This window comes from Saccopteryx leptura, chromosome 1 (assembly GCF_036850995.1).
Source record: "Saccopteryx leptura isolate mSacLep1 chromosome 1, mSacLep1_pri_phased_curated, whole genome shotgun sequence".
NCBI classification, from domain to species: domain Eukaryota; kingdom Metazoa; phylum Chordata; class Mammalia; order Chiroptera; family Emballonuridae; genus Saccopteryx; species Saccopteryx leptura.
Genome location: NC_089503.1, coordinates 61,579,565 through 61,606,783, shown reverse-complemented (window position 1 = coordinate 61,606,783; position 27,219 = coordinate 61,579,565). Strand labels below are relative to the sequence as shown.

At 39.6% G+C, this 27,219-nt stretch overlaps 1 protein-coding gene across 8 annotated transcripts in view; it reads right to left on the bottom strand.

Moving 5' to 3' along the window:
• The window catches only part of EMSY (EMSY transcriptional repressor, BRCA2 interacting), a 110,291-nt gene extending 83,816 nt beyond the window's left edge, over window positions 1-26,475 (bottom strand). The window contains exons 1-8 of one of the 8 annotated variants that reach the window (XM_066368890.1): window positions 26,098-26,475; window positions 24,285-24,393; window positions 17,093-17,192; window positions 14,025-14,099; window positions 12,345-12,386; window positions 7,890-8,065; window positions 6,150-6,302; window positions 3,202-3,458 (exon numbers count right to left, since the gene is read on the bottom strand). In XM_066368890.1, the coding sequence (XP_066224987.1) occupies window positions 3,202-3,458; window positions 6,150-6,302; window positions 7,890-8,065; window positions 12,345-12,386; window positions 14,025-14,099; window positions 17,093-17,192; window positions 24,285-24,354 (873 nt within the window). In that variant the 5' untranslated portion in view covers window positions 24,355-24,393; window positions 26,098-26,475. The remainder of the gene's footprint in view (window positions 1-3,201; window positions 3,459-6,149; window positions 6,303-7,889; window positions 8,066-12,344; window positions 12,387-14,024; window positions 14,100-17,092; window positions 17,193-24,284; window positions 24,394-26,097) is intronic. The other 7 variants (XM_066368834.1, XM_066368871.1, XM_066368826.1 and 4 more) reach the window with 7 other exon arrangements.
• Window positions 26,476-27,219: the final 744 nt, after the last annotated feature.

Sequence of the window (27,219 nt, the reverse complement as noted above, 5' to 3'; positions counted from 1 at the left end):
CAAATCCCTCTAAAAGTATGAAGGGATTTTTTTAAAGGGAAGAGGCACATAAACCTGTAAGGTCAAAATGGAAAGGAGATTAACAGCTATAAAGTTTCTGGAAACTGGAAACAGAGACAAGCAGTAACCAACTGATCAGCATTCCCAAGAAAGTGAAAACCTAAGACAGCAAACGAAAAAACTAAAACAATACAAACTTACATCAGAGAACCCCAGAAAACCTCAGGACTAAGAGAACCAGATACTTCAAAAATGGGGATAAAAGTAGAACTAGAAAGAAGAAAATTAGTTGAAAGTCTGTGTAAATAGCATTTAGATCCCCAGTTGTCCTCCCACATCCTCAAGAAAGACTAAATCCAAGAGAATTTGATGACGCCAGGCTGAGTGGGGTGGGTGCTATGCTGAAACCAGAGAGATAAAGTCTATATACTGAATGGTGGGATTATTCAGCCCTCTCTCTCCATTTACTCTCAAAATAAGGGCAGAAAGACTCATTGCTCTAGGTAGGAAACTGGAAGATTCTCCTCTGAGGAAACTGACCAATCCATGAAAAATCCCTAGTGAGTGTGACAGGCTGGAGGAGGTAAAGGGATAGTGGGTGTTTCTCAACAAACTATCCCAGTGAGGTCAACCTACATTAAAAATCACCAGCAAACATATCCCACCCAATACATGAAACTTTCTGTCAGCTTTTTATTAATGCCCACTTTCATATCTAAACAGAGAGCCAGCATTTAAGGAAACTCTGACATGAGAAAGAGGAAAACAAATAGATAAAAAGGAACATACAGGTAAAAAACATCAAAGAAGAAAACATCAAAAAAATTATCCTGAATTATCGGAAAAGAGAATACAGCGATTATAGGAGAAAGCAGGATGCTATTAAAAAAAAAAGGAACCTTCATAGAACAAAAGAGAGCTACTAGAAATTTAAAGTATGAGAGAAAAAACAAAAAATTTCATATAAAGTAATGAAGGATAAAGTTAAAGGATAAAGAAAAATAATACTTATAAAGCATCGATTATGTGCTAGGCTCTATTCTAACAGTTTTACATTATTATCTCATTTATTTATATCCCAAACCCCTAGAAAATAGATATATTGTTTTTCTTATTTTACAAATGAGAAAAGTTAGGTCTAGAGTTATTTTTCCCATAGTCATACGGATAGCAAATGGCAAATACTGGAATTTGAATTCAGAAAGTCTAATTCCAAAATCCAGGCTTTTAACCATTATATTATGGTAGTAAGAAAAAGCAAACATGGAAAACGGGAGTAAGAAAGGATGAGAAAAACTAAAGGATCAACCCAGGCAGTTCAACATCCTGAATAATAGGTGGTCCAAAAGGAGAGAACAGAGAAAAATCAAAATAAACGAAAGAAACCACGGAGTACACAACCCAATGGATAAAATAAGGACTCACACTAAGGAAAATTACCTCAACTCTGAGTTACTGAGTTTTCAAAAAAGAAAAAGAGGATCTGAAATTAGAATGGCATTGGGTTTCTCAAAAGCAATACTGGAAGCCAAAAGCCAATGAAGCAGTATCTTCAAAATTCTTAGGGGCCAATCAAAAAATGGACAAAAGATATAAATAGACACTTCTCCAAAGAGGACATACAGATGGCCAATAGGCAGATGAAAAAATGCTCAATATCACTAATCATTAGAGAAATGCAAATTAAAACCACAATGAGATATCACCTCACATCAGTCAGAATGGCGCTCATCAACAAAACAACACAGAATAAGTGCTGGCGAGGATGTGGAGAAAAGGGAACCCTCCTGCACTGCTGATGGGAATGCAGACCGGTGCAGCCACTGTGGAAAACAGTATGGAGATTCCTCAAAAAATTAAAAATCGAACTCCCTTTTGACCCAGCTATCCCACTTTTAGGAATATACACTAAAAACACCATAGCACTGTTTCAAAAGGAGAAATGCACCCCCATGTTTATGGCAGCATTGTTCACAATAGCGAAGATCTGAAAACAGCCCAAGTGTCCATCAGTGGACGAGTGGATTAAAAAGCTTTGGTACATATATACTATGGAATACTACACAGATCATTTACAACAACATGGATGGACCTTGATAACATTATACTGAGTGAAATAAGTAAATCAGAAAAAACTAAGAACTATATGATTCCATACGTAGATGGGGCATAAAAATGAGATTCAGAGACATGGACAAGAGTGCAGTGGTTATGGGGGGGGGGGTAGAGTGAGGGGGTTGGGGGAGGGGAGGGGCACAAAGAAAACCAGATAGAAGGTGACAGAAGACAATTTGACTTTGGGTGATGGGTATGCAACATAATCAAATGTCAATATAACCTGGAGATGTTTTCTCTGAACCTATGTACCCTGATTGATCAATGTCACTCCATTAAAATTAATAAAAAAAAAATTCTTAGGGGAAGGTCACCATCCTAGAATACTTCCCCATCAAAAAAGTGAAAGGGTAGAATAATGAAATTTTCAGTCTACCATGCAAGGTCTCAAAAATATACTCTCTATCCACCTATACACCAAGAAGCTACTACAGGATATGTTCCAGCAAACAAGTAACTAAACCAAGAAAGAAGATCAGAATGTGGTGAAGTCAGTAATGCAGGTGTTCAACAAACTTAGGATTCCATCAGCATCCAGATCACTGTGGGAAGTTAGAGGGTTATTAACAACATGAAATTGACAGAATACTGATTCGAACATACTGAGAATAATTTAGGAATAAATTGATGATAGTAACAAAAAAAAAAGACAACATTTGTTCACTTAATCATATGCTTCCTCCTTCTATGAAACACTTAACTCTGACAACTTTGTTACTCTGACAAAGTAAAAACTAAGTTCCTGAAGGCAAAGTTAGCCTATTTCCTACTTCAAGTTAAAAAAATCTTTTACATTTTAATTTTTTTTCCAAATGGCATCATAATAATAAAACAGAATAAAAATCTTAGAAGTAGGGGATCGGCCAGCTGTGGTGTATTAGTCAAGTCATTTGGCATCTGAGACTCATCCAGAAAAAGTGAAATACTATTACCTATCCCCAAGTTTTCTGTGCAAAATTAAAGAAATGTGAACATTCCCAGCATAATGCCAAGCACATAGTAAGCACTCAGCGCATGTTTGTTAAATCTGACTCATGCTGAGACAGAAATAGCAATTGGCAGGCTGAGACTCCCTCCACCACATACCTTCTGTGTTGTGGTGTTTGTCGTCTGTGTTGATGGTTTGGTGAAGGTTATTTTCACAGGAGACATGTGGGGTGGTAAGGAGTTGGCAATGCTCTGCATGATATTGCTCATCTTGGGACTGCCACTCACAGGCACAGTGATCGTCTTTGAGACGGGAACAGCCTTTGGAACTTCCTTTAGGACAACGGGGGAGGAACTAGAAGAGTTCGTTCGCCTTCGTTTCCTGGGTTTTTCATCTTCGTCTGAACAGCTAACACCTGAAAGGCAAAGACACTCCTGCTATATTTACAGCAATCTAACATTGCATTTTATACTTTATTTTTAAACCTTTGTGTCATCAAATCATCCCTGACCTGTCCCTTTGCCTCACGCCCAATCAGACATAAGCCCTGTCAATCCTCCCTCAGAGTTGTCTCTGAATGCCTTCCTCCTTTCTTTAACCCTGTGACCATCTCAAGGTCTTCTTATTACCTGCCTGTATTTTAGTAACAACCTTCTAAAATGTTTTCATGCTTTGAATATCTCTACTTCTTTTCCACCCTCCAACCAACTACCAGTTTAAAATATCACATCTAATTCATGGCAATGCCCTGCTTCAAATTCTTTAACAGTCTTTATCTCTTTACAAGATAAGGCACAAAATCATTACTATAGCATTCAAATTCCCATATCTTTACAAGAACACAATACCCTGTTCCACTCAACTCTGTGTACATCTATAATTCTGGCACATTAAAGTGTTCGCCATTCCCCAAAGCCTTACCACATTCTATCCATCTGAAGTCTCTATATACTATTGTTCTTTGGGGAATGCCACCTCCCATTAATGACCACTTCGCCATCCTGCAATCATCATCCTGTAAGCCATCTCCTCATTGAATTCACGTCTCCTCTGAGCTTATAAAGCACTTTGTATATTCTCTTCTGTATCACTTACCCCATGGCAATGTGACTGGCAGTCTCCATATCTCCCATAATTAAGGGGTTCCCAGAAGGCAATGACTAAGTCTTACTGGTTTGTTTCCCTGGTATAGTGCCTTTGCACATATAAAGTTAGGTGAATGAATGATTATATCCCAAACAAATGTTGCCTATGTTACTTCTGAGAATAAAGCAATAAACGTCCTGTTACTTCAAACTACAAGCTATGTAAAATAGTTTCCTCATGTTTGAGACTCATTTTCAAGGTTTTAAAAAATGATTAAAAAGTAGATCTCTAGGCCCTGGCCGGTTGGCTCAGTAGTAGAGTGTCGGCCTAGCGTGTGGAAGTCCCGGGTTCGATTCCTGGCCAGGGCACACAGGAGAGGCGCCCATCTGCTTCTCCACCCTTCCCCCTCTCCTTCCTCTCTGTCTCTCTCTTCTCCTCCCGCAGCCGAGGCTCCATTGGAGCAAAAGATGGCCCGGGCGCTGGGGATGGCTCCTTGGCCTCTGCCTCAGGCGCTGGAGTGGCTCTGGTCGCGACAGAGCGACGCCCCAGATGGGCAGAGCATCGCCCCCTGGTGGGCGTGCCGGGTGAATCCCGGTCGGGCGCATGTGGGAGTCTGTCTGACTGCCTCCCCGTTTCCAGCTTCAGAAAAATACAAAAAAAAAAAAAGTAGATCTCTAAAGTTATTTTAAAGCCCACCTTGGCTTAATCCACAGAAATCATATATAAACTCAACAGTTCCAAATTCTTAGTTTATTTTTATGCACTAAAGCCTCTTTTTGTAGACTTTAAAAAAAATCAAGTGAAAAACATAAAAACTTGCAACACACATACGATATCTCTACAGAGTAGACATTTAAAAAGTATATAGCATATACTATGGAATACTACCCAGCCATAAGAAATGATGACATTGGATCATTTACAACAACATGGATGGACCTTGATAACATTATACTCAGTGAAATAAGTATCAGAAAAAATCAGAAAAAACTAAGAACTATATGATTCCATACATAGATGGGACATAAAAATGAGATCCAGAGACATGGACAAGAGTGCGGTGGTTATGGGGGAGGGGGAGCGAGGGGGTTGGGGGAGGGGAGGGGCACAAAGAAAACCAGATAGAAGGTGACAGAAGACAATTTGACTTTGGGTGATGGGTATGCAACATAATTAAATGTCCAAATAACCTGGAGATGTTTTCTCTGAACCTATGTCCCTGATTGATCAATGTCACCCCATTAAAATTAATAATAAAAAAATAAAAAATAAAAATTATATAGCATGACTCATGAAACTGGTAATAAAATAAAACTCCTTACACATTCAATTTTTAGACTCTAATTTAAATAAGGTTGACAATGACCTAAAATCATTCCCATCTAAAGCAGCAAACTCTACCTCACAAAGTTACAAAGAAATAAAGTTTATAACTATATTGAGAAAAATAAAAATCAAATATTAATGCTCTCCGGTTGATATCAATAGTAAAAGTATAAACAAAGACATGAAAAACAAAAAATACTGAACTGGACACCAAACTGCTTTATAGGGTAGAATAAAGGGTTAAACCTTGCAAATAAACTTCAAAAAATTATAGTCAATTAGAAATATAAAAGGTGGACTCTCTAGAATGCTTCACTGAATCTAACAGATGTTATATAAATAATTTTATAAAACACTACAGAGATTATAATTATAGGAATAAATCACATAAGCACATTCCTTCATTTCTACTCACATTTCTATTCCATGACAAGCTAAACAGGTAAATTACCTGAAGGATAGCACTATTCAAGGCAGATTCCCCCACACAGAACAAAATAGAAGTAATTTCTCAACCCCCAGAACTGATTAAAAAGCAATATATCCCTTGTCACATGTAAAGAAAAGAATTCTTGAGAAACTTCAGAAACTAACCACTGCTAATAGCCAGTGGACCAGGGAGGCAGATCTAATCAGAACCTATGCTGTAGCATTTAGCCAAGAAAGCCCTAATAACACTGAGAATATCACTTACTTTTGACATAAACAGTACTTCCACTTGGCAAGACAACTACATTGGAGGCAGGACTGGCAGGTCTTGGAGACTTAACCGTTGCTATGCTGCCACTTGGAACGGGGGTAGAGGTTGGGGTTGACGTGGTACTTGTGTAGGAATAGCAAACCACTACTGAAGGAACGATAAAAAAGTTTGCTGTTAACTTTCACCAAAACTGTCCACTCATACAGAAAAATTAGTTTTTACTGCAGGCCAATGTTAACATTTTCATGTGATCAGAAGATAGAAGCCAGTGCTAGGTATTAGGCCTACAAGTTAAAAGGTTTATTAACCTTTCCTAAAAATCTTCCTTTAACTGGGTTTCCCCCAAGTATTTAATAGCTGTCTACAGGTGACGCTGCCAATGGAGAAGAGTGCAGTTACAGAGAAATCAAGTGTAAAACTACACTGAGAAAAATGAAGATTGTTTCTCATTCATGGCAAGAGTTAAACAGTACTTGTATTTCCTTTTAATATTAAGAGCAGCACCAACGATGGAGTGATGGATAATTTTTTCCTAACCACAGCAATTTCCAATTTGGCTATGAGGAGGGAACCAAGGCAAGGTTCTTTTATTATAAATCAACTCACTAGTCACTTGCCATCCAAGCAATGCAACAATAATTCAACTAAAGTAATGACAATGTCATATTTCAATATATTGAATAACGACAAGCAAAAATATAGTGGTTTATAAGTACCATTTACTGAATACCATGTACTATGCTAAATCCTTGTCATGTATTATTACTAATTGTCACAACACCACACCTGCATTTTAAAGATGAGAAACCCAAGGTTCACAGAAGCTAAAAAACATGCTGGTGGTCACATAGCTAGGAAACAGCAAAACTAGAATTCACATATAAATTTGACTATTGGAAGTCCTATATTCTTTCCACTCTACCCAAGAGTTGGTGGGTAGAAAAGATAAAGTGGGAAGAAAAGATACCTCTCCTACAACCAACAAAACAAACTCAATGGAGGTCAAGTTTGCACACTGGAAACTCTCTCTCTGAAGAAGAGCCTGGAAATCATATCTTACTCTATTTGACAGCCCACTGCTAGTACAGAAAAGACAACTCCCCAAAGTCAGCTGACAACTACATTATTTTAAGGGTCATTTTCATACAACACCAAAGTAAGCTACTAAAGTCAATCCAAATGTGTATTCTCAAAACTAATATTACTCTTGGTGACCTCGGGAGAATTCAAAGATTTTTAAAGTATGTGTCAATTACTAGATTAAATAACATTACGAAAGCTTTCTCCATCTACCAGGTAATCCCTAATGGATTTGGCACATTGACCAGAACAGAGAAGGAGCATATATATACCATTGATTCCAGAAGACAAAAACAGCTTTATATTCTAAAGTATAAGTTCAGCATCTTTCCCCAGCAGCTAAATGACTTCTATCATCTTATTATTTTCCATATCACCCATTAAAACCTTTTATTCACTCCTAACAAAATACACTGCTATCAAAAATTCATTCCAAGAGGGCTTTTTGCAATTTTGTGATTACTTCACACTTTGAACAAAAGAGAGGTTTAATTCTGGCTGAGACTAAAAACCAGCAGTTTATAGTTTCAGAATAAAAAATGCTCACTGTTTTACAACCTTTAAACACTGGATAAAAACAGATGAAAAATAAGATAACTTTTCCTGAAGAATCTAGGAAAAGTCATCTCTATACACAAATATTCTTCTACTCACCTTCCTTGCTTCCTGTTTCTGCAGGCACTGGAAGAGATGCATTGTGCTGGACAGCTGCATTGGCAACAGCATTAGCTGTTACAGTGAAGGCAGTTTGGGGAACCAGCCGGGGCATCAGTGGTACCAATCGACGACCTTCAATGGACCACTCTGAAGAGCTATTAGGTCCAGACATACTGAACAGAAAAGAAAATGCTGCTACAAGAGTTCTCAATCACTAAAAGTGAATCAAATATGTTTTCACAAACAAATACAACTTAAAAAAATTTTAAGTACCCTAGGTGAATAGGAAAGGGTTTACTTTAAGCAAGCAAGATCAAAATTATGAATAATGATCAGAATTCTAGGAATTTCACATACACTTAGCTTCTTACACATTTTATTCTATAATCGTTTCTTATAACGAACATAATTAAAACTTCAAAAAATTTTCCTCTGCCTTCTTTACAAATGTATTATTTTCAATAGTTTAAATCCAGTACTGCTAATGAAAACCAGTATTTCTACCAACTTTTAGAATTAAATTTTGTAATTAAATTAGAAAGGTAAAAAGCACTCACAATTTTAAAAATCTGATTTTCCTTAATAAGTAAGGATAGAATTCAGTGAACCTTTGCAAAACTATGTCACTGCTTGCATGGCCAGAAGTTCTAGGCTTTCAAAGATAGGAAACTGAGGCAGTAAACGAGGGAGACTCAAGGGGCAGAAGAGGGTAGCATGTTTCACTGGCAATATATTATATTATTATCTTTACTGTTAAAAAATAGACTAGATCTGAGGACACTGGAAGAAACCTGCCACTACTTTAATTTTATGTGTTTATAGCATTCATCACTCTCAGCATTTGAGGCTTTGAAATCTATCCTCAAGCACAGTGGTCCCCAACCCCTGGGCCACGGACCGGTACCCGTCCATGGGCCATTTGGTACCGGTCCACAGAGAAAGAATAAATAACTCACATTATTTCCGTTTTATTTATATTTAAGTCTGAATGATGTTTTATTTTTTAAAAATGACCAGATTCCCTCTGTTACATCCGTCTAAGACTCACTCTTGACACTTGTAAGTTCGACAATTATATTTAAAAATACCAGTTTTTACACCCATCACATAATTTTATTTTGTGCATTTATCTGTCCCACCCTAAAGGCCGGTCTGTAAAAATATTTTCTGACATTAAACCGGTCTGTGGTCCAAAAAAGGTTGGGGACCACTGCTCAAGCAGACACTTATCTCAAGTTTCTCTATTCTAAACTTCTTGAGCAAATTTTATCCCAGGAATCCAAACCTAAGTTGAAATATGAGAGTTGCATCACCTCTCTTTACTTGGCTCCATAAAATGTAGTTGCGTGTCACTTCTCCTGACTAATAATTAGGGCTGAGATTTAAAATCCGCTCAGATTCAATCTTTTCATTAAATTAGAAATCTTTCTGTACCGTTTTCAAAACCAGAGATTCTACAACCCAATCTACAGGTTAAGACTATGTCCACTGATTCTTCATATTTAAAGTAGTACCCTTATTAGGTAGGGGCTAGTGGAATAATAATGATGATGATGGTAATAATGATAGCTAACATCAACTAAGCATTTACTGTATGTCATTCATTTTTCTAAACATTTTACAAGTATTATTAACTCATATAATTCTTTCAAAAATCCTATGCAACTGGTAATATTATCTTCCTTTTATAGATGGGGAAACTGAGAGTTTAACTAACTTACATAAGGTCACACAGCTACTACAGGTTTCCTTCAACAAGCATATATCATGCTGCTGAAATTATTTATCACATTGTAAGCAGAGAGTATAAAAATCTCCAAATGTGTTTTATGTCTAACTTTTACCTTTGATTTATACTAATTGAGCACTGCTATTTAACTGCTACCAACTTTCACTGAATGGAACAAATAAATACAACTTGAGCATTATTTACATTCAGTTTAGAAAGGACTTTCTAAAAAAAAACCCAGAAAGGAATTTCTAGGAGTTGATAAATTCAATTAGGTTACTGTGAGAAATCTGCAAATTCCATCATGGTCTAACAGTCCTACCTAAGACAAGAGAAAGAAGAGTTCCTAAGATCCCAATAATCCTCACAGATTTATTACCACATTATCTTCAAGTTGATGCTAGTTCTGAAATAGCATATAAACAAGAAAGAGACAGAAAACATCTATAGCTCAATGTCAAAGAAAAAAGATCTAAAAGCTCTTAAGCATTTTCTTGGCTAACTCCTATTTTGCTATCATTTTATTAAAATATCACTAATAAATTTGTTTGGTGAGAGTTTATCACACAAATAGAGTAGTATCTACACTTACCTGGTGCATTGTTTAAGTGCTGGCAGAAATTATGGAAGATTAATTTGAAACACATGAATAAGTACTATTGAAAAGACAAAATTTGCAGTGTAGAAGGCACAACTGCAACTTTTAATCTTTAAATCTTCCAAATTTCTACTCATGCAAACATGCTCAAACTTTTTTAAGTGATAAAAAAATAAACATCACGCTAGAATTAGATAAAAAAAATTCTTATCTGCTTAGTAATGAGGGTGTAAATATGCATTAGTTGTACAAATCATCTAAAGTAAATTTTAGAAATTTCTGTAAACATCTCCAGGGCTTCCCTGGCACACCTAAGATGGCAAACGAAGGTGGAAATCTTGCTGCAGCCCTTTTTCTGAGAAATCTAACATGATACAAGTAAAACTATAGCATTTGGTCCTCACATCCTTTGGTGTACAGGACCTTAGCAAGAAACCCTCACCCTCACATACTCACAAAGTATCCTATGACATTGGGCTGATGAAGGAGTTAAGAGAACAGTAATTCCAGACTGTCACTTTCTTTAAATTCCATAGACAATGTTGACAAGAGTGGCCCAATCAAAAACTCTGAAGCCCCTTGACATTCCAGGCTTTAATACTGTAATATTCTGACATGTTTCAAAACCGAATAAGAGTATCAAACTGAATAAATGGTCTGGTGCCAAATAATAAGCAAGTGTTAAAACCACAGGCAAGGTTTTTCTTTGATCCCAGACTTCCCACTCCTTTTGGTTTCTACCTCCTTTGTGCTCAGTCTTCTCAGTTTTCTCGGCACCTTTCAACCACATTCCTTAGGCCTAAACTGCCGTTCTGAGTGGGGGAAGGAAGGGAGGGTTAAAGGGAATGCAGTCAGTTCAGACACATTCCTCCTTGGCTGGAGTTGCTTTTCTCAGGCTCAGAGTAAGCCTTCCTATAGATCAGGGGTCCCCAAACTTTTTACACAGGGGGCCAGTTCACTGTCCCTCAGACTGCTGGAGGGCTGGACTATAAAAAAAAACTATGAACAAATCCCTATGCACACTGCACATATTTTAAAGTAAAAAAACAAAACAGGAACAAATACAATATTTAAAATAAAGAACAAGTAAATTTAAATCAACAAACTGACCAGTATTTCAATGGGAACTATGGGCCTGCTTTTGGCTAATGAGATGGTCAATGTCCGGTTCCATATTTGTCACTGCTAGCTGTAACAAGTGATATAACGCGCTTCAGGAGCAGTGACCCGAGCGTCCCACGTCACCAGAAGTAGTACTGTACGTGAGCGACGCTGCGCTTTGCGGCACTGCCACATACAGTGCTCCAGGAGCACAGGCTGTGCTCCTCTCACTGACCACCAATGAAAGAGGTGCCCCTTCCGGAAGTGTGGCAGGGGCCGGATAAATGGCCTCACGGGGCCGCATGCAGCCTGTGGGCCGTAGTTTGGGGACCCCTGCTATAGATAATCTTTGAAACTAGGCTCTGTTACCACTTCTGCGGAAAGGCAAAGATGGAGAGAATGAGGGACCTGTCCCTTCCTCACCATTCCCATTCACTGACCTATGGGCTCGGCAAGTAAATGTGACGTCTAGTCAAACTAAAATCACAATATAAAATATTAAAACAGGAATATGGAAAGACCTAAGAAGCTTAAAATTATACACTGAAGAAAATTCTTTTTAAAAAATTAAATTCATATATTAAAGAAATCAGAAAGAAGAGGGTAAAAAAAAAAAGGAAACACAGGCAGATAAAAGCCAACTCTCAATTATCCATGCTGATAGATAGAGGAGGGAAAGGGAGAGGTCAAACAGCTTAAAGAAACCCACATATTATCTAAAAATATTTTGGCAAATACTTGAAAATTCTTTCACCAAACTTTTTCCAGGACAACTAATAAGTAGTAAAATGACTAATTAAAATTTTCACCTCCTCTCCCTTCCCACCCTCAGACTAAAGGTACTCCCAAGCAGCAAAATGGCTAAAGGGTGGGCAGTATTAGGTGGGGGGAGGAGGGGAAGAGAAGGAAAAGCAAGGGGCTCGGTTAATTTGCAAATGGAATATGCGCCCCTGAATAATTGAGAGCTTTAATTTTGAAATAAATACAAGAAAAAGCCTGAAATAATAATAACCTATTTGCATACCTGTAACTTGGTCTTTCACCCAAATATAAGGATAAATTCATTCTTTAAAGGGGAAAAAAGGAAAAGGAGACTAAATAAATGTTATCCTTTAAGTATGACACTGATGCATCAACTTACAACTAATTGCCCCACCACATTGTTTTAATGGTTTTAAGGTACTTATTTTGTATCTAAGTGCCTCTGAATGCAAGCTATTGTACTATTTTATTATCTAGCACATACATTTCCTATTACCAGTTCTCAAATTAGAATCTAGGCTGTTATTATTTTTAGAACATCCAATTCAAAAGTTTAGAGCAAATTAAAGAAAGAACACATTAATATTCTAATGTTTCAACCATGTTGGCCTGACAACTAAATCCTTAATGTCTCTAATGGAAAATTTCCAAATTTCTACAATGCAGACATATCTAACAATGAAAACTCTCAAAATTCAAATGGCTAAATTTTCAAACTATGCAGTTAAAAAAGTAGCACCCCATTTTATAGGTTAAGTAAAATGAGGAATGGTGGAGCACAACATGAAGTTAATGTATCTTTGGGGTCAATTAGCTTAATTAAATATACTATCACATTATAAAAATACTTAATTTTTTCCTTTAGTTTTATTTCACATTAAAGCATAAAAATAAAAAACAAATGAATTATACTAAAACATTGTATGAAATGTTCCTGTCATCTGGCATTAACATTTAGAAGATCATTTCTGTTCCTGTCTATTCTTTAGGAGGCACTGTCTCCGTACATGCTCTAACGTTTGATCCCTACCTAGTCCTCTACCACCCTCCAGCCCACCTGTCAAATAGTTATGATTTAAAAACAATGATAGGAATCCTTTATAATTTTACTTTGTTGGCTTTTTAAAAATAGTGTATACATATTTCTTAAAAGCAGAACATATATTTTACAATCTTCTTGTGTAACTTAAAACATGAAATATTAAGTCAATTATCAAAAAATTCCCAATTCCTATTTATAAAGCAACGCACACATCAAATACCATTACAAAGCACCTCTAAGGGGATGTCAAATTTAGGGATCATACTAGTTTGTTACTGAACTTTGCTTCAAGTAAATCATCTGTTCCAGTGGTAGTCAACCTGGTCCCTACCGCCCACTAGTGGGCGTTCCAGCTTTCATGGTGGGTGGTAGCAGAGCAACCAAAGTATAAATAAAAAGATAGATTTAACTATAGTAAGTTGTTTTATAAAGATTTATTCTGCCAAACTTAGTGAAAATCCAACATATAGTACTTGATAAGTAATTATTATTATATGCTTTAACTTGCTATAACTCTGCTTTATAAATTTCATAAAGTAAAGTTACTTCCCTACTTTATAAATCACTGTTACTATGGAACCAGTGGGCGGTTAGAAAATTTTACTACTAGCAGAGATACAAAAGTGGGCGGAGGGTATAAAAAGGTTAACTACCCCTGTAACTGTAGTGGCCTTTAGGTATAGAGATTACATTGTAATGGGATTTGACCTGAGTACTGAGGGCTTGCCTACAATGCAAAAACAAAACCAACCTAATAAACATTATGATCAGTATCCCTGAGTACAGACATACAGTTAAGATAAAAAAAACTCAGGAATCTGCTACACAATAGAAAGACTGTTTCAAAACTATGTTATACCGTGTCATAAAAAATCAGGGGTGGTATGACTAATAGCTTACTTATGTGCAATTGTTGTTAACCGTTCATCGTTTACTGCTCTCCGAACTTCAGCACGGTGGCGTTCTGTTGAGATGCTATGAAAAAAAATAGCCATTATAGAACTCTGCCAAGCAGGCAGCTCTTTTCTATACTTGTATTAATGTTTAAGGCAACATTTTGCTTGGGGGTAAGAGGATAGGGAAGAAGGCTGATTTGTGAAAAGATATAGATGGAGCCTAACATATCTTCAAATGCTTTATTTAAAGTCATCGAAAAGGATTCATACTGATTCTGTGTAACTGCAGAGAGAATAAGTTTCAAATTAGAAATCACAGGAAGACAAATTCAGCTTGATATCAAGTCATTACCTCCAAAACTCAATAATGTCAAACCATGTTCAAGATTAGCAGAGGCTCCTGTTATCTAAATATGCAAACAGCCACTAATACCCCTAATCACTCAGGAGAAAGTCTTCTGAAGTCCCTTCTAAAGCTCAAGAGTCTATAATTTTACTTTCAATGACAATAAAGAATGAAAGTGACAAGATAATCTGTTTCTGGTGTCTATATGCTATGAAACTTAACACTAAAATATTATTCCTCTATTACTCCACATTTCAGCTGTGTGTCTTCTACAATATATCATGTAACCACTGAGATAAAATTTGTTTATATAGATCCTGATTAAATACATGCAAAGTTAATACTAAACAATTGAAAAATTGTTCAGTTCCATTTATAAATTTATTTATAAATACCCAATAAAACAAATACCAGTCTTCAAATTATAATCTTTACTATATATGCTAAATCTATACCATAGACTAAAATAAAATTTAAGGTGCTAGAAAGCAGAATTTATGAGAAAGTATAAACAAACAAAAAATATAAATTGTTAAATATGTAGAGAAAAAGGTTGAGGATTTTTGCTTAAAAATATGAATTAAATACAAGAAAAGCTTCTTTCCTATTTTCTGTTATTTTGCAGGGGGGACAGACAGGCTGGAAGGGAGAGAGATGAGAAGCATCAATTCTTCATTGTGGCATCTTAGTTGTTCATTGATTGCTTTCTCATATGTGCGGTGACCAGGGGGCTCCAGCAGAGCAAGTGACCCCTTGCTCAAGCCAGCAACCTTGGATTCAAGATAGTGACCTTGGTGTTCTAGCCAGCAACCATGAGGTCATGTCTATGATCCCATGCTCAAGCTGGCAACCCAGTACTCAAATTGGTGAACCCATGCTCAAGCCAGATGAGCCCATGCTCAAGCCTGCGACCTCAGGGTTTCAAACCTAGGTGCTCAGCATTCCAGGCCAACGCTCTATCCACTGCACCACCACCTGGTCAAGCCTATTTTCTTTTATGTAGAAAAGAAAATAGTTAATATAGGACATCTTCTGAGAAAGTTCAAGATGTTAGAACAGATTAATCAAAATATCAAAGAACCCCTTTCACCAAAACTTTTCAATGGATTCAGGTGCCACTCTAGTAGGATGAGGAAGAGATAAACTATCCTTAAGACTATGACTATACAATCACTATCCATTTCTATAAATTAAGACAACTTCCTAGTGTTAGGTTTAAGTTGGCTCCTTTAAAACTCAAATTCCCCTCACCCAACTCCCATCAGGTCAACTTCTTCAGTAAACATCTCCCTTGCTCAACCTCCCCCTCCCCTTAAGCAACTCCCCCCACCCTGGGAAGGTTCTGAAAAATGTCCTTGAAACAAGGCCACCATGAGAGACCTGAGGGTTGGGAAAGGGAGACCATCTGTAACCAAGGCAACAAACCCTAATATGCTAATCTAAGTATGTCCAGGTGCATACAACCCCATGCCAGCAAATGCTTGCAGCAACCCCTATATCTACCTGCTCCCTCCAGCAGCTCACTGCTGACACCCTTTTGCTGTTCTCAGCCCACTTGCACCCAAACGCTTTTAAAATAAACTTTCCTTTTAGAACACAGTAGTCTCATGTTTTTAGTTCATCCCACGGTTTCTGCCTTTCACCCAGCATCATCTCCTTCTTCCCTTCAAAAAGTATAACTGGGCCACTCTAGATCTTCATATGCACTCTTCTTCCCCTTACCCATGTCAAAAATGTCTCCCACCTGACCGGTGGTGGCTCAGTGGCCAGAGCATCAACCCAAGATGCTGAGGACCCTGGTTTGAAACCCCGAGGTCATCATCTTGAGTGTGGGTATGCCTGCTTGAGTGCAGGGTTGCTGGCTTGAGTGGAGGATCACAGACATAATCCCAAGGTTGCTAGTTTGAGCAAGGGGTCACTGGCTCAGCCTGAGCATCACACCTCACCCCCGCCCCATCAAGGCACATAGAAGAAGCGATCAATGAACAACTGAAGTGAAGCAATTACAAATGGATGCTTCTTGCTCTCTATCTTCCCTCTCGCCCTTCCTGGATTTCTCTCTCTTTAAACAAACAAACAAACAAAATCTTCCCTTTCCCTGATGGCCCAAGCCTAAAATAAACTGCCTTAAACCCTTTCTGTCTATATTACAGTATAAGTGGTAAACGGCATAATTTTCTGTAACAAAGCAGATGGGATCATTTTTATGTTTTTCTGTTTGTTTGTTTGTTTATTTGTTTGAATTTTTCTGAAGTGAGAAGCGGGGAGGCAGAGAGACAGACTCCTGCATGCGCCAGACTGGGTTCCACCCGGTATGCGCACCAAAGGGCGATGCTCTGCCCATCTGGACCATTGCTCCTTTGCAATTGGAGCCATTCTAGAGCCTGAGGTGGAGGCCATGGAGCCATCCTCAGTGCCCGGGCCAACTTTGCTCCAATGGAGTGTTGGCTGCTGGAGGAGAAGAGAGAGATAGAGAGAAAGTTGAGGGGGGAGGGGGGAGAAGCAGATGGGCGCTTCTCCTGTGTGCCCTGGCCAGGAATCAAACCCAGGACGTCCACATGCCAGGCCAACGCTCTACTACTGAGCCAACTGGCCAGGGTCAGCAGATGGGATCTTTAAGCATCAACAACTTGAAGACCTGTCTTCAAACTGAGTGTGAAAAGTATTGCAACCCCTCAAAATGAAAATTCTAAAGTTATGTCTCACAAACTTTTATGATAATTTACCTAAGAACTTTTGAGAGTTCTCCAAGAAGATCTTTCTTTTCCTTGGTGAGATCCCCCTGTGCCCGAAGTGCACTGATAACTCCAGCATATGCCTCCAATTCTAGAAGAAGAAAATTATTTTATCAAGAAAAGCCTTCAATATTTTAATACTATGGCTACATATAATAAAACTTCAAGGAATAAAACCTAAAAATCAATATATAAATACTTTTTAAAAAGTTCTCCAATAACATAGATTAAAATGTGGCTTTCATAATTTTACTATCATTTTTCTTTTTATTGCCTCAAGAAGTCATGTATTTAAAATGTGTAGCTAGAGCCTGACCTGTGGTGGCGCGGTGGATAAAGCAGTGATCTGGAATGCTGAGATCGCCAGTTTAAAACCCCAGGTGCAATGCCCAGTCAAGGCACATACAAGAAGCAACTACTGCAAATTGATGCTTCTCGTTCCTCCCCCTGCCTTTCTCATTCTATCTTCTCTCTAAAATCAATAAATAAAATTTTTTAAAAATAAGTAAATAAATTAAAATGTGTAGGTAGAAAAAGCTAATGGTAAATATTTTGTCTCACACATTATCACTAAAGAACATGTAACTCAGATGCTACCTACAACTGGAAAGAGGCTCTAAATAATAAGGCTGATAAAAGAAGTTTTTATTATTACTGAAAGGCACCTCTACCAATCCTGGAAATAATTCCTTAGGTTTGCTTAAAAAGTCCAACAATTTCCACAATATCTCCTGGGTACTGAGAGTACTGAGTACTGCACAACTGAAGAACTATTGGAATTGAGTCCAAGGCCAGATTCTGGTTCCAGGACTGCCAATTATTAGTTGTATGACCTTGGGCAAGTGCTTTCTCATCTCTGAGTCTCAGTTTCTTTACATAGAAGAGAATTTGAAGGTACTTTCCAGATTTAAGATCTTCTGCATCTATAAAAACCATCATCAAAATGATTAGGCAGATCAGGGAACATGAAATGCTCTTATAGCAATCAGGACTCAATATGCTGACTCCTAATGCCAGACAGTTTCATGTCACTACCTTTCCATAGCAACAACATGAAAAGAAACCATCAATCCCTAGTAAAAAAATCCTCAATGGCTCTCAGTGAACCATGCCTGTCTTCCAGTGCACTCCTTGTGCACTACCTTTGTATGAAGTCTCCTCCAACACTGACTTAGCATGTGACTTGCTTTCGCCCAGGAAACATCAGCATACATTAGGCAAACAGATGAGCACTTGCACTCAGGGACTGGCTCTCTTGGAACCCTGAAATCACCAAGCTGTGAAAAAGCCCGGAATGAAAGGTCACATAGACAGAGAGGCTCAGCCACCTCAGCTGAGCCCAGTCAACCAGCTAAGCTATCAACTGAACACAGCCAAATGAGGGAGCTCAGGCAAGACCAGCAAACCACAGAATCTTGAGAAATAATACAATAGTGGTTGTTTTAAATCATCATTACTATGAGACAGGTATATCTGAGTAAAACAAAATGATTGGAAATCAAGTGTCCAGACTACAGTTATCTTCTTACTAAATTCAAGTTGCTACCAGTATTTGCTTTTAGCCAGTGTCTGACACTCAACAGATATTCAATGTTAGCCAATGATAATATAAACAATGATACCTGCATTTTAAGTACTATATCAATAATAAACTAATAGCCTCGTTTAGTTCATATTATTCACAATTCTGTCAAAAAAAGAAAAGCTTTGTGTGGAAAGCTTTTAATACAGTGAGTTGACTATATTAAATAGAAATATCTGGTCTAACTGAATTATCCCAGATGTGAACATCGTGCATGTCCAATCTGTGCAGAATACTAGGTCAGTGTTTCACAGGATGTCTCCAGAAGGACAAAGCTCTGCTGCTTTGCAACGGTGAAGGAAATACTTAGCTATAGAAAACATATGCACTGCTCACAAAAATTAGGGATCAGGGAATGTGCAGATACTCCAGTACTTTCCGCCTTTTGTATAGTACATTTTCACCAATGAAATAAAAGTTGGTTTTGCATCTCATTTGCATAATTAAACAACTTTCTTTTTTTCTCTCTTTTTTTTTTCTTTTTTTTTGTATTTTTCCAAAGCTGGAAACGGGGAGGCAGTCAGACTCCCGCATGCGCTCGACCGGGATCCACCCGGCATGCCCACCAGGGGGCGATGCTCTGCCCATCTTGGGGCGTCGCTCTGCTGCAATCAGAGCCATTCTAGAGCCTGAGGCAGAGGCCACAGAGCCATCCTCAGTGCCCAGGCAAACTTTGCTCCAGTGGAGCCTTGGCTGCAGGAGGGGAAGAGAGAGACAGAGAGGAAGGAGAGGGGGAGGGGTGGAGAAGCAGATGGGCGCTTCTCCTGTGTGCCCTGGCTGGAAATCAAACCCGGGACTCCTGCACGCCAGGCCGACGCTCTACCACTGAGCCAACCGGCCAGGGGACAACTTTCTTTGATTTGTCGTTTGCTTTTCTGATGTTCTTGTTTAACAAAAAAAAATAATAAAATGCTTCTTTTTTTATCACTTCATTTTCATTTTGAAATATCCCTAATTTTTGTGAGCAGTATATTTCAGCTACCAGCAGGAATCAAAGTGGAGTTCAGAAAGGCTCAGGGGATCACCAACTAAGAAATGTTTATGAGGCCCTGGCCGGTTGGCTCAGTGGTAGAGCATCGGCCTGGCGTGTGGAAGTCCCGGGTTCGATTCCTGGCCAGGGCACACAGGAGAAGCGCCCATTTGCTTCTCCACCCCTCCCCCTCTCCTTCCTCTCTGTCTCTCTCTTCCCCTCCCTCAGCCAAGGCTCCATTGGAGCAAAGATGGCCCGGGCGCTGGGGATGGCTCCTTGGCCTCTGCCCCAGGCGCTAGAGTGGCTCTGGTCACGGCAGAGCGACGCCCCGGAGAGGTAGAGCATCGCCCCCTGGTGGGCAGAGCGTCACCCCCTGGTGGGCGTGCCGGGTGGATCCCGGTCGGGCGCATGCGGGAGTCTGTCTGTCTCTCCCGGTTTCTAGCTTCAGAAAAATACCAAAAAAAAAAAAAGAAATGTTTATGCCCCATTTATGAAATATTTTATTCAACAAGTAAGTATTGAGTCCTATAATATATATATATACCAGATAGTATGCTAAATCCTGCCCTCAAGGAGTTAACTCTAGAATAAAGCTACAACGAAACAAGTCATTAGACAATTATGATACAGTTTACAATGCAGTGGTAAAGGCACAGAGGAGAAACACATCATTTAGTCTGAAGCATTAGAGAACTGTGCCCCAGGCAGGCAGAGGAAGAAAAGGCAAATATGTACAAAAGAGAGAATAAAAGAGCAGATAATGTTTCATATAGACATCAAACTTCCAGTAACAGTCAGTGACTATTTAGAGAGTTTTCCAAGAGGGGAAGAAAAAATATGTCTGTACTTGGGTAGCCACCAATTCAAAAAACTACTAGTTGAACATCACTACTACAAGATACCATGGAGAATATTTATATAAACAAAACAAAGTTCCTCTCCTCAAATAGATTAAAATCCAACATGGGAAGCTACTATAAGGGAATAGAGAAGGACAAAAACGGAAAAGTAATTGGTGCCAGACTAAGTAACGCCTCTATTCCAGTCTAAAAAGTTTTTATTTGATAGGACTAGGTGACCGAACGTGGAAGAAGGAGCAGCAGAATGAAAGGGATCAGACTTTGCAGTTTACAAGATACTTAAGAGGATGTTAGTATCATAAAAGAAATAGGGAGGTCAGAGAGAAAAGCGGTTTGAGGGAAAAGAAAAACTAGTTGACTTTTGGTCTTTGGAATTCATGGTGATCAAGACACTATTTCAAAAAACTAAAATTAAAGAAATGTGACAAAGACTTTTGACATAAGTCTCACTCCAAGTTTAACTAAAAAGTCAAGCACAAAAGAGGCGGCAACCTCACAGGATACTGGGATTCAGAACAGTTATCATAGCTACAAAATCCAAAGCACTTCCTCCCCTACTCCAGAAACTGACTCATTGTAAAGAACCTTTAACAGCTTCCCAATCTCCTTCACATTTGCTGCTTTCCATTTTGATGGATTCTGACAAATAACAATTCCTGATAATAATTTTGGTGCCATTATATTATAGTACTAATTCTAATGACAGAGAAGTATAATGAAATCATCAACACATGCAAACACTACAAAAATTAAATGATTTACCAAAGCATTTTTATTAAACCCTCAACCTATTCCATTTAAACAAATCAGCTATTCAACTATACAGTGGTACCTTGAAATACGAACAGACCAACATACGAATTTTAAGATATGAGCTGCGACTCGGTCTGTATTTTTGTTCAAGATCTGAGAGAAATTCCGAGATACGAGTTGTGATTCGGGAAGCTGCCGCTAGTTGGAGCATTGGCGCATGGGTCCAGTATCGGCAGTTTGATATACGAGTTGACTGACTTACGAGCTTGGTTGCAGAACAAATTAAATTTGTATCTCAAGGTACCACAGGTTCCATAGAGTACTAGGTTCCATAAAGCCCTCTGCTGTAAAGAGTTATAGCTCAAGAAAACTCTTTTTAAAAAATATATAGGGCAGGGCTGAGGCAGGATAAAAGAAAGGAAACATTTCACTATGACTGGTATGTTTAGTACATCATTAAAAAATTCTGTCCCAATTTCTTATAGTTAAGTAAAATTTAAATGGTTAGCATCTTACCTTACAATGATTTATAACTATATGTAAAAGAACAAAGTTAATTCTTAAAATATTCTAAACTAATTCTTTTTTTTTTTTTTTTGCATTTTTCCGAAGCTGGAAACGGGGAGGCAGTCAGACTCCCACATGCGCCTGACCGGGATCCACCCGGCATGCCCACCAGGGGGCGATACTCTGCCCATCCGGGGCATTGCTCTGTTGCAACCAGAGCCATCCTAGCGCCTGAGGCAGAGGCCACAAAGCCATCCTCAGGGCCGGGGCCATCTTTGCTCCAATGGAGCCGTGGCTGCAGGAGGGGAAGAGAGAGACAGAGAGGAAGGAGAGGGGGAGGGGTGGAGAAGCAGATGGGCGTTTCTCCTGTGTGTCCTGGCCGGGAATCGAACCCGGGACTCCTGCATGCCAGGCCGACGCTCTACAACTGAGCCAACCGGCCAGGGCTTAAACTAATTCTTTCTTTCTTTTTTTTTTTTTTTAAAGATTTTATCATTTTATTTATTTATTTTTAAATTTTATTTATTCATTTTAGAGAGGAGAGAGAAAGGGAGAGAAAGAGACAGAGATAATGGGGGAGGAGCTGGAAGCACCAACTCCCATATGTGCCTTGACCAGGCAAGCCCAGGGTTTCAAACCGGCGACCTCAGCATTTCCAGGTCGAGGCTTTATCCACTGCGCCACCACAGGTCAGGCTAAACTAATTCTTAAATACAGTACCTTCTCTAACCTTGGAACCTGGAGCTAGTGTTTGAAGGAAAGGTTTCATTATTATGGTAATTAGCCAAAAAGGTGGAGAGGAAGTCTTTTTGCAAATCACCAAGGCTCACCTCCCCAAGTAAAGGGTCACTGAAGATACATTATCCTGTAGGAAAGCTGTTTTCTTTTGTATAGAGCAGTTCTCCAATACCATTACCCACACAGTCCTGACTAAAATTAAGGACAAATTTAGACATAATGGTTACCATTTTTTATATTTAAACATAACGTCTTGATTCAAGGTCCCAATAGCCCAGAAGCCTTAATCAATCTACTGTAGTTGTGATCTGTTACTCTGTAATTTATTTCATCTATAAAATAAATAGAAATCCACTTTATAGTTAGTAGCTAACAAGTTAGAGCAATTGTATTTACGTATGTAGAAAACCATCCTCAAATTAAAATTAGTACTAAAAGTTTGGATATAAGGTTAAAAAAAAACTCTGGTTGTGCTAAAATACAATGCTAAGAATAATTTAAAATAGAGAAATCCTCACACTAGCCTGAAGAGAAATAAAAATGGCAAAGTTATTAGCAAGTGGGCCAGAAAAGCTATGACTAGATTAATACACAGGAATTCCCAACAAACATTTCCTTTGAAGACAAGATTCATCTGCAAAAAAAAATAAATTAAGAAAGCAACTGCTTTAAAATATTATATACACACACAGATGACAGGCACTGTGATAGGCCCTTTTTATATACAGTTAATCCACATAACAAACTTATGCAACAAATATTGTTATCCTTCCTTTACAAAAGTGTTAACAGATTTAGGGAAAATAACTTGTCCTTGATCATATGTGTCATTAGTAATAGAACCAAGACCACAAGTCTGTCTGAATTCAAGGCCCACACTTTCCCCTTCAAAATCATAGTTATCTAAACAATTGTCTACTTACAAAACATTTAATGACCTTTCCAATTATATTTTCATTTACTGAGCACCTACTATAGTATGTTCTAGCCAGAGACTACCCTGGTAAGACTATGGTAAAACAACGTCCTTCTTGGACCTTACAGTCTAAGGCAGCTTTTCTCAACCAAGGATCCTCATTTGAACCACAGAATACAGAAAATAATTTGAGTAACTCTTTTTCTCAATTTTCCCACAACTAATACCACTCTAGATGATGCATGAGGAGAAGTTAGTTCATTACATACAACAGATACTGTCGGATTAGGCTGCTCTAAAGGAAAAGAAATACTATGTAATTCATCACAACCATAAAAGGTATTTTATTATTGACAACAAAATATAATTTGGGAAAGTCAGCATAGTTTACATTAACTTATAATTCAGAAACAATATGTAATTCATACATAGATTCATGAAGGTTAAAAGTATGCTAAAGTGAGACAGGAATCATATTCCCTGGGTTGAAATCCTGATTCCAGGACTTACTATCAACATTAATTTGAGTTCTAAGCTTCAGTTTTGTCATCTGTAAAATGAGAACAAAAAGAAGAAAAGAAAAATACCTACCTTTTTAGTTTGAGAATTAAAGGAAAATGTAAAGAACTCAGGATAGCCCAGTGTTTGTCAAGAACTCTTATTTATAATTATTATGATTCTTGCACCTACTACGTACAAAGCACTATGGTAGGCACTGGGGAAATAATGAGTAAGATGGAAACAATACCACTAAAGAATTTCTAACACAGGAAGAGATATATTACCCATGCAAACAGCTATGATTCAAACAGAAGAGGTATCATGGAGGCATAAAACATATAAAATGAAAAGCATACCCAATTTTCGAAGAATCCTTTTGCATTCATCCCTGCTGAGATCCAAAAGGGTTGGCCACACAACAGGCATAGCTGCTTCTTTTTAGTAGCCCCAAAGAGCTTGTCTTCTCTACCAAAACAAAAAATCAAATTACCAAAGCACATTCAAAAGGCCACTCACCTGGAGATCCACAGGGTAAGGAAAATCAGTAAGAATACCTCACAATCTTATTTCACCACCGCACTTTTCAACTTCTGACAAATGAAGAACTAAACAACCTTTTGGGAGCTGACTATTCCAGCCAACAACAGTGGAAAAAAACACAGGCTATGGTGTCAGACAGCTCTGGATTCTAGTTCCAGGTTTCAACTTACTGGCTGTGTGATTCTGGGAAAACTGGTCTATCTGAACATAAATTTTACGCATCTTTAAAACAGAGATATCATCACCCAGTTTGTTACAATTAGTGAACTGTGTATGTGAAGTTCTTATCATCGCTGCGAGTACGTTAATAAACAGGCACTACTACCTCTGTAACCTTGGACAAGTTACCTGACTTCCGTTGGCCTTTTTCACTTATGAGTTACATGATAACATATGTAAAGCTCCTAACACGATACATGGGTTAATGGAACTTAAGAATTCTCTCCTCAATTCTAACAATGTTAGAAGAATGTACACCCCGTAGTCTTGAAACAACCACTTACCCAAAATTTAGATACCAGGAACTTATTTAGTAATGAGAATTCCCTAATCTGGAGGATAAAAAGACAACAGAGGTGGGCACTTGCACGATACCTGCTTAGCACACAATAGGTCCGCTGTAAATATGTTAAATAGATAAATGCCTGAGAAAAGTAAAATGAATGAATGAATGAATGAGTGAGTGAATGAGTGAATGAACGAATGAGCGAGCTCACTGTCTAATCTAGGAGTCAGGTACCGAACTCTAACAACTGCTATATCCCGTTCCAGGCGCTGGGGCTGCTAACTCCCAACTCCTCGCCAGGAGTTGAGTCCCCTTCCCCCTACATCCCATAGTCTTCTCAGCTAAGAACCAACCCAGAGCACGGAGAAGTGGACTGCGCGCCCCCGCCGGCAGGATGACTTAAAGAAAAGGGGTGGGGAGGAGGAAGAAGGGGCAGAACCAAAGGAATCCGCTCCCTCCACAAGCCAGTCCCCGCCTCCCAACAGGATCTCGGAGGCGCCTGGCGACCGCCGGAATCAAGCACCACGTCACGGCATCCCGACGCGCCCAGCCAGCGGACCCCATCGCGGGGCCGCATCGCACTGGAAACCTGGGCAGCACTGGCCGGAGCCTCATCCCGGAACCCGAAACTCGCATAATCCTTCCCCCACTCCGAGTGTCAAGGAGACAAGCCCGCCCCGCCCCCTCCCCAAACAAGCACTCTCGCAGCACCACAGCCAGAGCAGCCAGCCCTCCCTCCTCACCGCTACCGCTCGGCGCCGACCCCAGTGTCAAGCCCACGACCCAAGCCCTTCGGGACCAGTAGCTGGTGTCAGGGTCCCCGGCCAACATCAGCGCTTCGCTCCCTCCTCTGCAGAGAGGACAACGAAGAGAGAGAGGCGCGTGGACAGCCAGGCAGACGACCGAGGCTCAACGGGAGGCTCCCTGAGCTGGACCCCCGGAATCCCAACACGAGGCCTGCCAGAGTCGCCCTCAACCCACCTCGGGAGCCCAACGATCCCGTTAGGAGACAACAGAGGATGGGGCTGGGCGCCCCAAGCTGGGCTCTGAATGCTTGGCCCAATGCTCCTCCAGCCTGGCTACTCTGCCAGCTCTCCCTAGCACCCTGTCTGAGAGTCACCCACCTGCCCGGCCTTTCGGGGCTCATCTAAAAGGCTCCTCCGCCAAGACTAGGGGACACCAGGAATTGGGTTTGTTTGCGGTGCCTCAGAAGGGGCAAGATGGCGACAAGTACCAGGGCGCAGGCGCAGCTGCGCGCTGCCAGTCGGGACGTGTAGTTCGCCTTTCCCGCCTTTGGGAGAACAGAACAGCAGAAGGCCTCCATTCTCCCAGTCCCTCTTTTCCTCCGCGTTTTGAAAGGAAACTAGAGATATCGCGAGGGGTGCTGGGAGTTGTGGTCCGAATCCAAATTTCTCTTTCACGATCCGCAGTCGCACGCGCAAAGAAGACTGGGATTGTAGTTTTCTTAGCTTCTTTTCCTTCCCCCTCCTCTCCGGCTTCGCGCGCCTCGCCTCCGGGCTGCGTCTCTCAGCCAATCAGCTCGCTCTCTGCTACGTGTGTCGTCACACGTAGCGGCCAAAATGGCGTTTGTATGTGGGGCTGAGTTTTTACCGCGACCTTTATTCTAAGCGAGGTTAGGGACGCTAGGAAAAGCCGCTTCTTTCCTGAGTTGACGTGGATTTGGGCCGTATTCATCAAAGTCATGAGAGCAATTATCGGCGGCTTCCAAACCCACCAGACGCTACTCGGGGAGAGAAAATCTGCGCTACGAGAACCGATGTAGTGAACATCGCAGTTGGCCCGAGAAGGGAAACCCGAGCCACCTTGACAGCGGGTTTCTTCAGGTGTGAAATGGGAATGTTAGTGATATCTCGTGCTATATCTGTCCAAGGAAAGGAAACGGGATTTATTTGAGGCCCAGTAACGTGGTAGGTTCACCCTTTAGCCCTTGTTCTTACAGAACGATTGTGTGAAGATGTTATTGTCGGCTCTGGTTTACAGGTGAGAAAAGGGGCCCAATATATATAGTGACTCGTGGCCATGAAATTGAAGCCAATGCCTGGTATTGAATAGTCGGTCAGATTTTGTGATTGCCCTCCCTCTTAACTTTTGTACTTTTGGAAACTTTGGATCTGGCAAAAATGCTCAAGTCAAAGTGGTTTTTGATATGCTTTGCGATACAACAAAGTTTTCTTTAAAAAAAAATTGGGTCTGTACTACCCTGCCCTGTGGGGATGTTGGATACA